Source organism: Durio zibethinus, chromosome 8 (genome assembly GCF_047325235.1).
Source record: "Durio zibethinus cultivar Kanyao isolate XHJ-2024 chromosome 8, ASM4732523v1, whole genome shotgun sequence".
In the NCBI taxonomy this organism is placed as follows: domain Eukaryota; kingdom Viridiplantae; phylum Streptophyta; class Magnoliopsida; order Malvales; family Malvaceae; genus Durio; species Durio zibethinus.
This window is the reverse complement of record NC_143169.1, coordinates 5,489,343-5,500,075: the sequence shown is the minus strand read 5'-3', so window position 1 is coordinate 5,500,075 and position 10,733 is coordinate 5,489,343. Positions and strand designations below refer to the sequence as shown.

General features: G+C 31.4%; 1 protein-coding gene across 3 annotated transcripts; it reads right to left on the bottom strand.

Moving 5' to 3' along the window:
• Nucleotides 1–3,397: 3,397 nt before the first annotated feature.
• Nucleotides 3,398–9,333, bottom strand: LOC111278773 (Calcineurin-like metallo-phosphoesterase superfamily protein). 3 transcript variants are annotated; one of them, XM_022865395.2, is made up of 13 exons: nt 8,976–9,333; nt 7,809–7,868; nt 7,556–7,734; nt 6,973–7,108; nt 6,259–6,355; nt 5,689–5,748; nt 5,499–5,599; nt 5,292–5,326; nt 5,124–5,181; nt 4,802–4,876; nt 4,575–4,732; nt 4,217–4,483; nt 3,398–3,993 (listed from the first exon to the last, which is right to left on the bottom strand). In XM_022865395.2, exons 1-13 carry the CDS (start codon nt 9,120–9,122, stop codon nt 3,747–3,749), a joined length of 1,620 nt encoding a protein of 539 aa, XP_022721130.2. In that variant the 5' UTR covers nt 9,123–9,333; the 3' UTR covers nt 3,398–3,746. The 3 variants fall into 3 exon arrangements, with proteins under 3 accessions (XP_022721130.2, XP_089620757.1, XP_022721131.2); XM_089764631.1 differs by having other exon boundaries at nt 4,217–4,429; XM_022865396.2 differs by lacking the exons at nt 6,973–7,108; nt 7,556–7,734.
• Between the last annotated feature and the right edge of the window lie 1,400 nt (nt 9,334–10,733).

The following is a 10,733-nucleotide window of genomic DNA, read 5'->3' as shown; positions in this document are numbered from 1 at the left end:
TACCTTTGACTCCCCAAGTTTTCCCTTTTACCACACTATATTTGGTATGATAATTCTCTATGCTCTCAGACCAATATAGCAATATAGTCTTCTTGTTCATTTAGTCCTTATCTCAACTTACTTATGTTACTATTCAACATATTATTTTATGTTTGCACCTAGGTACTTTCTTTCTCCAATTCAACATATTCTTGCTTCAATTGCTCATTCTCATTAATCAGCTTAGCGATTGTTATCTCCATGGCTTCTACCTTTACACATAACCTCTTATATTCTTGGTGTCGCTTCACTAAATCTTTAATAGTTATATCATGTTCTCCAACAATCTTGCAAACTTTGACTTCCTATTTCGTAGTTCTATCTTTCCATTGATTCTTCTCCTCTTAAAGCTTCTGGATCTTTTGCTTTAGCTTATCTTTTTCAGTTTCAAACTCTTTTTTTCCAAGCTCCAATTCTGATGGTATTTCTTCAAGCTTTTTCCCTATTGGTTGTTGAAAGTCTTAAAGGGTGAATACAACTTCCTTTTATCATTTTACTCTCCAAACCAAGTACTCATGGTGACTTTATCAATGAAAGATCCAAGACTTACCCTGTGGGGATTTTTTCCATGCTTTAGTCACATCATTCATCTTCTAAAATGCTTTTGGCTCACTATAAGAAAAATTTGACTGACGGAGTTTATGTGTCATGGGAATGAACTATTTTGCTCCAAACTATCTTTTCACTAGAAGTGGTGCATAACTTGTTGCTCCTTATAAACCTAAAAGTGGAACCACGGTCTTGTCTCCACACTGATATAGCATAGGTTCCCAATTCATCCATGGGACCAACCATTTCACCTCAGTGCTTGTTAGCTTTTATAAAAAAGCTCTCCACTCTTTTTTAGACTTTTGTTCTGGCCACTCGCTTTCACAGAATTCTTTAATTGGAGCTCAATTGCAGAAATAAAGCTTCGAGAATGCACTTTTCTTACATTCAAAATGACTTTTCATCCATAAACACAATAGCTGTATACAACCTGTGAAACGCCTTCTATTTTGGTGACAATAACTCAATGATCTAAAAGTCTTTACCAATATTATCGTTGAAGGGTTGTAGCCATTTACCACACTTTCGAAAAAGTCAACCACTACTATTTCAATGTAGCCTAGAACCTTTGAAAAGATCACCATTCCATGTATGGCTAAGGGAAACACATCTAACCCTTGCTCTTCATTAGCATGTTGCACTAGGAAATCATGAAAAAACTTTCAAGGTAAACAAACCTGCCTTTACTTTCTCTTTATATGCGAATCAATAGTCTCTTTGTTTATACCAATAATGCTCGCCAAATTCTTATAGAATCTCGCCTTATGTTTCTTGACATATGTTTTATCAAGAGCCTGGAGGTGCAAACCCAATAAAATTGAATACTCTTTAATGGTTGGTATCATATCAACTTCATTAAAGATGAAACATTTGTATGAAAGATCTTAGAATTGAACAACAGCTCTAATTAATTGATTTTTAACATTCATCGTAAGAAAGTGTGCTATGTGTCCATGTTTCTAACAAAAATCCTCTTGTCTTGATGGACCTATTTTCTTCCATACATCAACCAAATCTTTTAGATTATTCTGTGTGAGGAGCATAGATGTTTCTTTAGACTAAGTAGAAGCATGGTCAACTAGTAGACAATCCCCTTCTTTTTATTGGATTTTTTCTAACTGAAACTTTACTTCATTTGGCGACTCGCAATGAGCTAATACATATGAAGAGCAGACCAATCATTCTATGGAATCCATGAAAAATTCTTTATTAAAGACTCTTTTTAGGTAAATATTCTTTATGCAACTTCATGATATGAGTATGAATCATGTAAAATGAATAAGAGAGAAGATTAGTACACTGGATAAGGAAAAAAAAATAAATAAAAACATCATACACAATAAAAGGAATGAATCCTAAGCTTTTGGTCAATTCTAAAGGAAACGAGATGGTTCTATCTATAGGTTGGCATTTCTAAGGTTCATTATATGGGGTTTAAAGGTTGAAAATCTAAAGGCTCCCAAATTGCTCCTTACATCATTATCCATCACAGACTAATAAGGCACCCCAATCCTTACCCATTACAAGTTACAAGCGAAAAATATTCAATTTGAGTGGGAATATTTCACTAGCAACTATGGAGGCATTAAAACCTCATGAAAGTATAGATACTTTACTCCATTCTAAAGGGACGAAGCTTAGGTATAGAGTTTATGTTATGCACATGCATATGAATGACATAATAAGCAAAATAAATAAATAGAATGAATGAATAAATAAACTAAAATTTTTACAAAAAAAATTCAATTTTATTTGTCTTTTGGGTAACAAAAATTTATTTGCTAGCATGACTCCTAGTTTGTCCCCTACAGAGTTGTCAAACTGTCATAACATTTAAATCTGTAAACCTATCACTAGACATATACTTTAAGAGTTGCCACCAATTTTTTTTATTTAGATGACCAATCACACCTAAATAAAAAAAATTTGTACTGACTCCTAAATGTATATTTAATTATAAGTCTATAAATCTAGATATTATGACAGTGTGTAAAAATATAAATTAATACTTTTTAATTACATATATTTAAAATATATAATATATATGTTATAATAAGATATCAAATCATAATAAATTAATTATAAATATCTATTGAATTTAAAAATATATATAATAAATAATATTTTTGTTTATGAGTTTAGAAAAAAAAAAAAAGGCTAATGGATTATAAGGAAAGTTATCAAAGTAAAAATATTTGTTTGAAAATTTTAAATTTTAAATTTAAAAAAAAATATCTCTAGGTAAGATTTTAATCAAATAAGATTAATTTTTTTAAGTTTTCTATTATTACTACAACTTGTTAAGATTTTTTATTTTTAAGAAAAAATTATGGAGAATTAATCATAAATAATTTAGAAAAGATTTTATTTTTAAAAATTTTGATATTTGAAATTAAATAATAAATAATAGATATTAGCCATGTATCAAAAAAAAATGTCCATTTAAACGTTCACATAACAAATCTCATCAAATATCTTTATATGTTATAATATAATATATATATATATATATATATATATATATATATATGTGATCCCAAATTACCGCCACTTAGAATCACAAGGGAAAAATTAAGCTCCAATTATGTTCTCAGCGTAAGCTCAAATTTTGCATAGGATTAATGATCAACAAAAATTATTATATACATTGGAAATTAATGTATTATCAGATTTGCGGCTATATCCGATTAATACTTTCGGAAATAACAATAACACCTAGAAAATCTTAACTAAAGACAGATGGTACAATGATTTCATAAATTTTCTACAAGTTAAATGAATCACAAAAATCTGTCGGTAGAAATATCAATGATAAACAACGGAAGCTTTCCTTATTAATTGGGCCAAAAACATAAAACGTCAACCCAAAAGATAGAAGATGGTCAAGCTACCTTTGTTTCTGAAACATCTAATGAAATTAAGACATTCAGAAATTAACTTCTTCACATTCTCAAGCGGTATATTGTTTACCTCATCACGCAAAAAAGAGGAATGCTTTTGTCTACTAGCTAGGTTGTTAGAGAAATACAAAAGATTCTCAGATGTCTATAATATGATTTACCTACTTGAACTTCAACAGAAAGCTACTTCTGGCGTGATATGCCTAGCGAAAAATGTAGGAACTCAGTTAGGCAGAAGTTGGTGATGTTGGAAAGACATCATTTGTCAATCCAATCCTTGAACAACAACATCATGTAGAGAGGAACATTCACTGCAGCAATGAGAGTAAGCATTCGGAATGTGCGAACCAATCTCTGTATTATGATCTTTGCATTTGATTTGTTTGCTCTAGTTGGTAATCTTCTTGGATCAAGCTCAGCATCTGTATTTGTGTCCATACTCAAACAGACCTCTGTCTCCTGATTAACATTTTTTTTAGCAGTTGGCCTCATCACAGCTTTGCCCCTGTAACAAGGGAAAAAGTACAGAAAAAAATCAGAAATGATAAAATTCTGCAAATAAGGTGACAAAAGGGAGTTGTCAATAAATTCAAGACTGCCAATATGTAACATGAGTGTAACATACAATTAATCAAATACAAGCAAACATATACAAATACTACAGTTTTCAAGTACAAGCCACAATTTTTAATGGAACTGGTAATTATGGAAATGTTTAGCAGAAGCACCTCTCTACAGAGCCTCCATCACTTGTATGTGTGACAGGTTTGATTGAAACTTTTTTAACAAAATGCATCGATCCATCTGCACTCCAAATCATCTCATACTCACAATTCTCGTCTTCATTTTTCTCTTTTGCCGCACCTCTAAAGATGTTGAAACTTATTGACTTTCTAACACATTCCATCGTGTCACCAAAGTGATGACAAAAGCTCAAACCACTTGTTGGCCACAAAAGGAGAGCAAGAATGGTCAGAACAAATAATATTAGATACCTGAAATTGAGATTTTCAACAAATGTTATTCAGGCCTATATAAAAGCTCATAAGTGGAAACTACAACCATTATTCCCTACAGTAGAGTTACCATATGTAAATGTGTGTTTGCATTGGAAGAAAGCATAGATGAGTTAGTACAGCTTCTTCTGGCCACGATGTGTCTGGAAATGAAGAATTACAAGCAGATAATAGCATGAAAGATGGATATAGGTTTCCTTGCTGCCAACTTATAGTCCCTAAAGTGTGCTGCATATTATCAGCTAAAAATGTCAAACCATGAATGAAAAATAAATATGCTAAACATCATATCCTCACCTCTGTTACAGGTCCACTCTTCGACTCATGAGTCACTGTACACTGATCATGATCATGACCAGACAAAACAAATAGCTGCCAAAACCAAAAAAATGTCTCAGGGAAGTTGTTGGAAATTGTCTTAAACATCACCAACTTTCTAATACACTACAGACAAAATTCTCTATGCATATATGCAGAGAATATATATGTATGTGTATATGCGTGTGCATACATGCATATATATATGTTTGTACATGCAAGCATTCATTTATATGTATGCATATCTCTGTGTGAATATGCCCATGTACAATATCACTTCAGAAAGGGGAATAAAACTTACCGGTTTGATTAAGTTCAGCAACTGGTTTGATGATTCCTCACTGACGTAGTTTTGGTACCTGCATTATGATATCAACCGTCAAAAAAGTATAACCCTAAAAAACCAATAAATTTTTATGACTTAAATTAGATACCTGTTATGGTAAGAAAGGCAAAAGAAGAGGCTTACCTTATTTCCTGATTATGAATATCATGCAGTACCCGCTGAACATGAAAAGTGTAGATTCACATGTAAGTTTAAATGCTGCTTTAGATTCAAAATTGACAACACTTACAGAGGGACTAACAATACCTATGAAGCAGTATAAAACAAAAACAATCAAAAAAATTCTTTCCACAAAAAATGCAGAGAGCGAGAGGGAGGATAACCATAAACCTGATTGATAATTGGAGAGCTACGATGAGGTCCACAATCAGTCCAATCCCGCCGATATAAAGGAATATGAGTCAACAAAACCCTTGGATGTAATTGATGATCTAAAGAAATGCGAAATATGGATAACAATCATTTATAAAGTCAAGTCCAAACGAGACAAAACATAGAAATGCAAGTTAATATCATACACCTGAGGACACATTGCTAACAAGATCCCAAGATGCTGAAGCAACACTTCCCTGTCGATTTGCTGTGAAGGGTGCAAAAGTTAGAGAGCCTATTTCAAATATAAAGTGACAAATACCAACTTAGAAACTTAAATATCACCACATTTTCTGTGACTCATTTTGAATGCAATATAATAGAAATATATAAATTTCACTTGAGAGATTCATTGACAAATTAAGGATTCAATTATATCATACATTGTATCAACTCTAGAACACTCATAGGACAATCTATAACAGACACACTAATGCATAAAATATGCAATACTGCAGCAGAATTACTTCTTGTCCAGAGAATGCACTCTCCTTCAACTGTTTTAACAACTGGGAAGATAAAACAAGTTCCTAGTAGAACTACAGGCAATTGTACACTCAGGTGTTAAAAAGAAACAAAGAAGGGGGAAAGAGAAGAGTTAGGACAAGAAGAACATGAGGATAAAGAAATCCAAGTTTTATGCTATAACATCCCTAGTTTTATGAAGAAAAATGAAAATTACAATAGATATACAAGAGTCAGATGCCTTGTTGTTTACCATCTAGAGTTTGAGCATCAACAGCAACAAACTCCACTTTTCCAACAGTGAATCGGTAGTTTCTACTCCCAAATTCTTTTTCATACCGTCTGACCACCTGCATGGATGCAAAACTGTGAGCTAATCTATTTAAAGAAAAAAGGACCAAAGCATAAGGCTGTAAAGCAACCATTTTTGTCAAAGAAGCAACATATAATTTTCAAGAATAACATATACAACAAATTTAACTCAACTCAACCCAAGAAATATCTTAAACCAATAATTTGAAGCAAATTAGATTGATATATTCACACATATTCAGAAAATTCCAAAGTGAACAATCCATACTTCACGTCATAACAATTTAACTCTCCAATAACAATATTGATCATCCATTCATTTTCAATCGCTTCCACGCTCCTATTCTCCTTATCATATATCATAACAATATTCAACACTTGTAAATCAAACCTACCCGCTGGATAAATTTAAGACCAATTATATTTTGACCCTCCATAATAAGCCATTACTTCTTTAACTTGAATGTATATTATCAAAATTACTCTAAAAGTTTAGCATTTTGATCCTCCTTTAGTTTTAATCCTTTTCTTACTTCAATTCTTTCTTTTCCATAACACAGTTTTGCCATGCTTATGAAGCAAATAACAATACTGGAACAATCATGTTTAATTCTAAAAAGTAAATTACATATTTACTATTAAGATGAGTAAATACCTCTGGATTATGAGATTGGAGACTTGCATAACCAATATCATGGTTTCCAGGAAGGTGGTAAACTTTAATAGCGGAATATATTTCTTCTGTGTTTAGTCCAAACATATGCTTAAGACGGCTTAACGATTCCTGCCATCTAATCAACTAAAGAATGTCAAAGACACTCTAGATTAAAGGGTAACTAAAGAGTTTGAGACAAAACCTGTCCTCATAAGACAATGAAAACAGTGAAGTATAGAGATGAACAGGTGATCTTGATGGTGGTAGTGCCAAATAAAAAGGTCATTCAATATACACCAAGTAGCATTTGCATTGATGGAAATATTCAAATTCCCATACCAAAATTAAAAAAAAAGGTTAATATTAGTGCAAAGCATCCTCCATACAACAACATTAAGTGAAACTTTTTATCTATGACCATTTACAAGATGTTTGATTCATTACTGTGAATTTCATTTCAAAATAAAGATGTAGAAGGGGTACATAATTTCTCTGGAAAAGCTTGACCAACCCAGAAAGTGCATATCTCCATAGCTAATTTAACTTTAAGTTTCAAGCAAAAACAGATGGTTCCAGTCCTTACTCTTCATCGGATAAATAAGGGCCTCCATCAAAATAATCACCCAAAAACAAAATCACATCTGGTTTGAAAGGCAGGATGGATGAAAAAAAGGCTCTTTGCATATACAAATCTGTATAGAATTGTACAATCTCAAAAGCAAGTGATTTAGGTGGCAGACGAAGGGATGTTTTATCCATGATCTGCTAAACACAACAGATCTGTATTAGAGCGTAACATGGATGAATAACCAGACCAAGAAAAGGGACAAGCGCACCTGAGGATCAGCGACAACAGCAACTTTCACATAGTCACCAACATATCCTTGTCCATTCATCTGAACTTGCGAAAAGAAAATCAGTTAGTTCCTATGCCAACTATGCCAATCAGCTCACACACATGAGAATAAGTGCAGTAAAGCATGTACATATATGCTAATAAGATTAACAGCATCAATATGTTCCGTGTATATTTTAAGGTGTTATCATCCATAACCAGACCCTGAGAATCATTAAGCCAGCTCACTATAGTTTTATGAAACTCAAACAGGTCACAACACTTGCTGAAACGAGTACCGAGTATCACGATTGAAACAGTTAATCCTTGTCCCGGGACTAACAGTGTAGCACCCAAGAAGCACATTCCTGCTTATCTAAGTAAATAATCAAAACACAAATCAGTTAATCTCTGTTGGTTGTTGCTTTTGCTACTTGCTTTTTCACTTCGAAAAGCAAAAAGTGAGAAGCACATTTCATGCATAGACAAGTAATCTTCTAGAATAATTAAAAGTTAAAAATTAAATTATTATAAATATTGAAATTCATGGTTTTATACTTTCATAAAGAAGAATTATGTTTGAATGTGTGTTACATTTTTAAAATGTACTCAAATGCTGATCAAAATATATGAATCTGCTTTTAATCATTTACGTTTGGGTTTAAGCCATTTTTGTGAAAGGAAAAAACAAACAGCAAAAGCAACAATCTAAGGGAACCTCAAGAATCAAGAGTTAGGATTCAGTTAAGCTCCGTTTGATAAACGCTTTTGCTCTTTGCTATTTATCTTTAGTTTTTTTACTCAAATTTTGCTTTTTCCCTTTCTCCTTTCGTTAAAAAAGATAAAAAGCAAAAATAAAAAACGTTTAGCAAAGAGATCGTTGGTTAATATCAAGATACCAGATAGAATATCCCAATGCTCAAAATTCAAAAAATGGATAAAAAAATACTTAACCAATATTGCTACAGATTGCCTTTCAAAATGAAAGTTGACTAGTTCTCAACTCTTACAAAAATATATTGGTTTTTATAATTGTGTTCCTTTAATTCAAATTTTGGGTTTTTTTTTTTTTTTCAAAATGGTAGGAATGAGATCAAGTCAAAAAGAATAAAAAAAGAAAAGAGATATGAATGAAGAAAGTACTGAAACGAGATGATAAGAAACTTACCGATGCATTGGAAGTAAAGGATGAGGAAAGGTGAGGCCAAGAGCAAGAGAAGAGAAACGGCATTAAAAATGAGAACATCTCGCTGTAAAGGATGGTTCCTGTCCATATGAAGCATAGTACCAACGCTAACTTCTCGTGTTCCTTCATTTTTCCCTTCTTTTTTGATCGATTGACTTAAACCCTTCGGCGTTGATCCACCACCGAATAAGCCAAGATAAGGTTTTCGATTAGGAGTTGCCGGAGAGCGAGACTCGGCCACGAGAGCCGGCGGAGCAGTCCACTTTGGAAACGTGACTGACACCCTGAGTCTAACAAGATTGCCTTGCCAGACGCAATGTTTACTCAACAAACCAAAAATAAAAAAAAAAAAGGGGGGGGGAGGATGAGAGGTTAACACTTAAGAACCAAAAAGAAAAAAAAAATCCCTTGGGTCGGGTTACAATATTTTTTATTTAAATATGAATTACTTGCATTAAAGTGTATTTATATTTCACCTATAAATGGATTTGATCTTTTAAAAAAAATTATTAATGATTAACAAAATATAAGTAATTTAGTGTGATTGATAACTTAATAAAATTTATTACTTTTAATAAAAAATTTAATGTCTTAATTTATAAATTTAAATATACTCACAACAAAAATTAAATACATGAAAAAAAAATTAAAGAGAATAAACTAAGATATATATTGCATTATTGCCACTCGCCTGAACCCAATTAAAGGAGTTCAAAGCAAATTTGATCGGTCGATTATATCGGGATTAGATGACGGATTCGAATCGTGGCTCTACCCTTTTTTCGATTTTTTATTTTGTATAAATCTAAAACTACGTCGTCGTTTTAGTCAAATCTTAAAAATCCTATCCTAAGAGCTTGGGTATAAAAAATTTTTCCTCTCAATTTTCTTCCGTACCTCTCACTCTCTCACACCCTAAAACTGTAACAATTAGTTTTTCTGCCATCTATAGAATTTCGATCGCAGACATCTCTTCGTTACCGATTGCCAGTTCTAATTGCTTCTTTTTAGAAAATTTACCTTTTAATCTAATAATTTTTATAATAGATTTTAATATTAAGAGTTATTATTTTCAAATAATTATTTTTATATTCGCACATATATTTTATATTTTTTTGATAAATGATTTTCTATTTAATTATATGAAATATGATTAGGATACATTAATATAATTAATATGCAAAAGATCTTAATAATATTATATGATTAATTAATTATAATATATTCACAACCTCAATAGAATTGAGCAATTCTATTTATAAAGATTGTAATATACCAATGAAATGATTTCCTTTGACATGAAAGTGAGACTTTGATTAAGAATGCTAGTGCATTTGGAATGCATTGAATTGGACAATGGTAAGAATGTATCCTTTAAATACTGTCACTTATAAAATACAATTTTCAATGCTATTAAAATGTAAAAGATCCTTAATCTTGAGAGAATGATAAACTTTAATTTATTATTACAGTTTCTCTAATATACCAATGAGTGTAATTTATTATCAATTAATATCTTGCTATGTTGAAAAGTTATTATTTTAAATTATGAGAACATACATTCTTAGTATGCGATTCTATACTTTTATTGTGAGTGGAGATTATTTTATTATAAAATATGCTAAAATTTAATAGTAATCATGAGAATAAATTAAAATAAAAGAAAATAAGCTTAAAATAAATTAAAAAATATATAATCAAATAATTTTACACTGATATAAATTGATCTTTCTCATATAT